The sequence below is a fragment of the Lactuca serriola genome, chromosome 9 (assembly GCF_051521515.1).
Source record: "Lactuca serriola cultivar US96UC23 chromosome 9, Lser_US96UC23_V15, whole genome shotgun sequence".
In the NCBI taxonomy this organism is placed as follows: domain Eukaryota; kingdom Viridiplantae; phylum Streptophyta; class Magnoliopsida; order Asterales; family Asteraceae; genus Lactuca; species Lactuca serriola.
In genome coordinates this window covers 17,167,916-17,169,146 of record NC_136416.1, presented here as the reverse complement: position 1 = coordinate 17,169,146, position 1,231 = coordinate 17,167,916, and the positions used below count along the sequence as shown (strand labels likewise).

Here is a 1,231-nt window from a genome sequence, read left to right as displayed (position 1 = left end):
AGTCCCGATACTTCGAGGTGTCCAATTATTTGGATACCTTGATGGTACCATACCCAAACCTGCAACCAAAATCACAACTGGAGCGGGTGAAAATGTCGCAGAAGTCGATAATCCTCAGTATGCCCTCTGGTTTGTTCAAGATCAAGCGATCACAGGAGCACTTCTGTCCTCTATGACAGAAGAAGTTCTCGCCCAACTTACAAGGTGTTCCAACACATCCAAAGAACTTTGGACCTCTTTACAAACGATGTTCTCAGCCCAGCATCGAGGCAACTCCATTCAGATACGAACTCAGCTCTCCACAACTAAAAAAGGCGACATGACAGCTTCAGAATTTATCACAAGATGACCAGTCTTGCTGATACCATGGCCAATATAGGCAATCCAATGACCGATGAAGAAGTTATTGGATACATCCTTGTTGGGCTTGGACCAGGCCACGGTGATTTGGTCACTGCCATCACAGTAATGAGCAACCAAAACCCGGTAACCTTACCTGATTTTTACTCCTATTTAATCGCTCATGAGGCACAGACCAGTATGGTGAGTAACATGCCCGAGTTCTCAACCTCTGCTAACACTGTGACTCGTCAAGATCAGAATCCCCCACGACGAAACAACAACAATAACTCTTACAATAACAGAGGCAACTATCGTGGTGGAGGCAACAATCGTGGGCGTGGACGAGGCAGGGGCAGAGGAAACAACGGTTTAAGGTGCCAGGTATGTGGGATTCCTGGCCATGGTGCTTTGACTTGTCGCAATCGGTTCAACCATGCTTATCAGAATGAAGACTATCGTGGTGGAAACAGTGCAACCACTGGCATCTACAACACTGATCCCCACTGATATGTTGATTCTGGAGCAACATATCATTTGACAAGTGATTTGGATCGTCTCACTGTCCATGACCGCTATCAAGGCAAAGATAAAGTACAAGTTGCTAATGGCACAGGTTTGAATATCTCTCATATTGGTCAGTCAAAAATTTATGGTTTAGGAAAAACTCTTGCTCTTAAAAATATTCTTAGAGTTCCCCAAATTTCGAAACACCTACTTTCTGCTCATAAACTTGTTTCAGATAATCCTGTTTTTATTGAACTTCATGATCATGCTTTCTTTGTTAAGGACAAAACAACAAAGAAAATCCTCCTGGCCGGTAAAAGCAAAGGCGGCCTGTACCCGGTTCCACTTCTTCACTCACCATCTCATCAAGCATTTGCAAGCTCTC

The 1,231-nt window shown here is 44.2% G+C and overlaps 1 protein-coding gene across 1 annotated transcript; it reads left to right on the top strand.

Annotated features, from left to right (window-relative positions):
* The first annotated feature begins 345 nt into the window (after positions 1-345).
* LOC145075393 (uncharacterized) lies at positions 346-849 on the top strand. The gene has a single exon (XM_079021654.1). It carries the CDS (start codon positions 346-348, stop codon positions 847-849), a length of 504 nt encoding a protein of 167 aa, XP_078877780.1.
* The last annotated feature ends 382 nt before the right edge of the window (positions 850-1,231 follow it).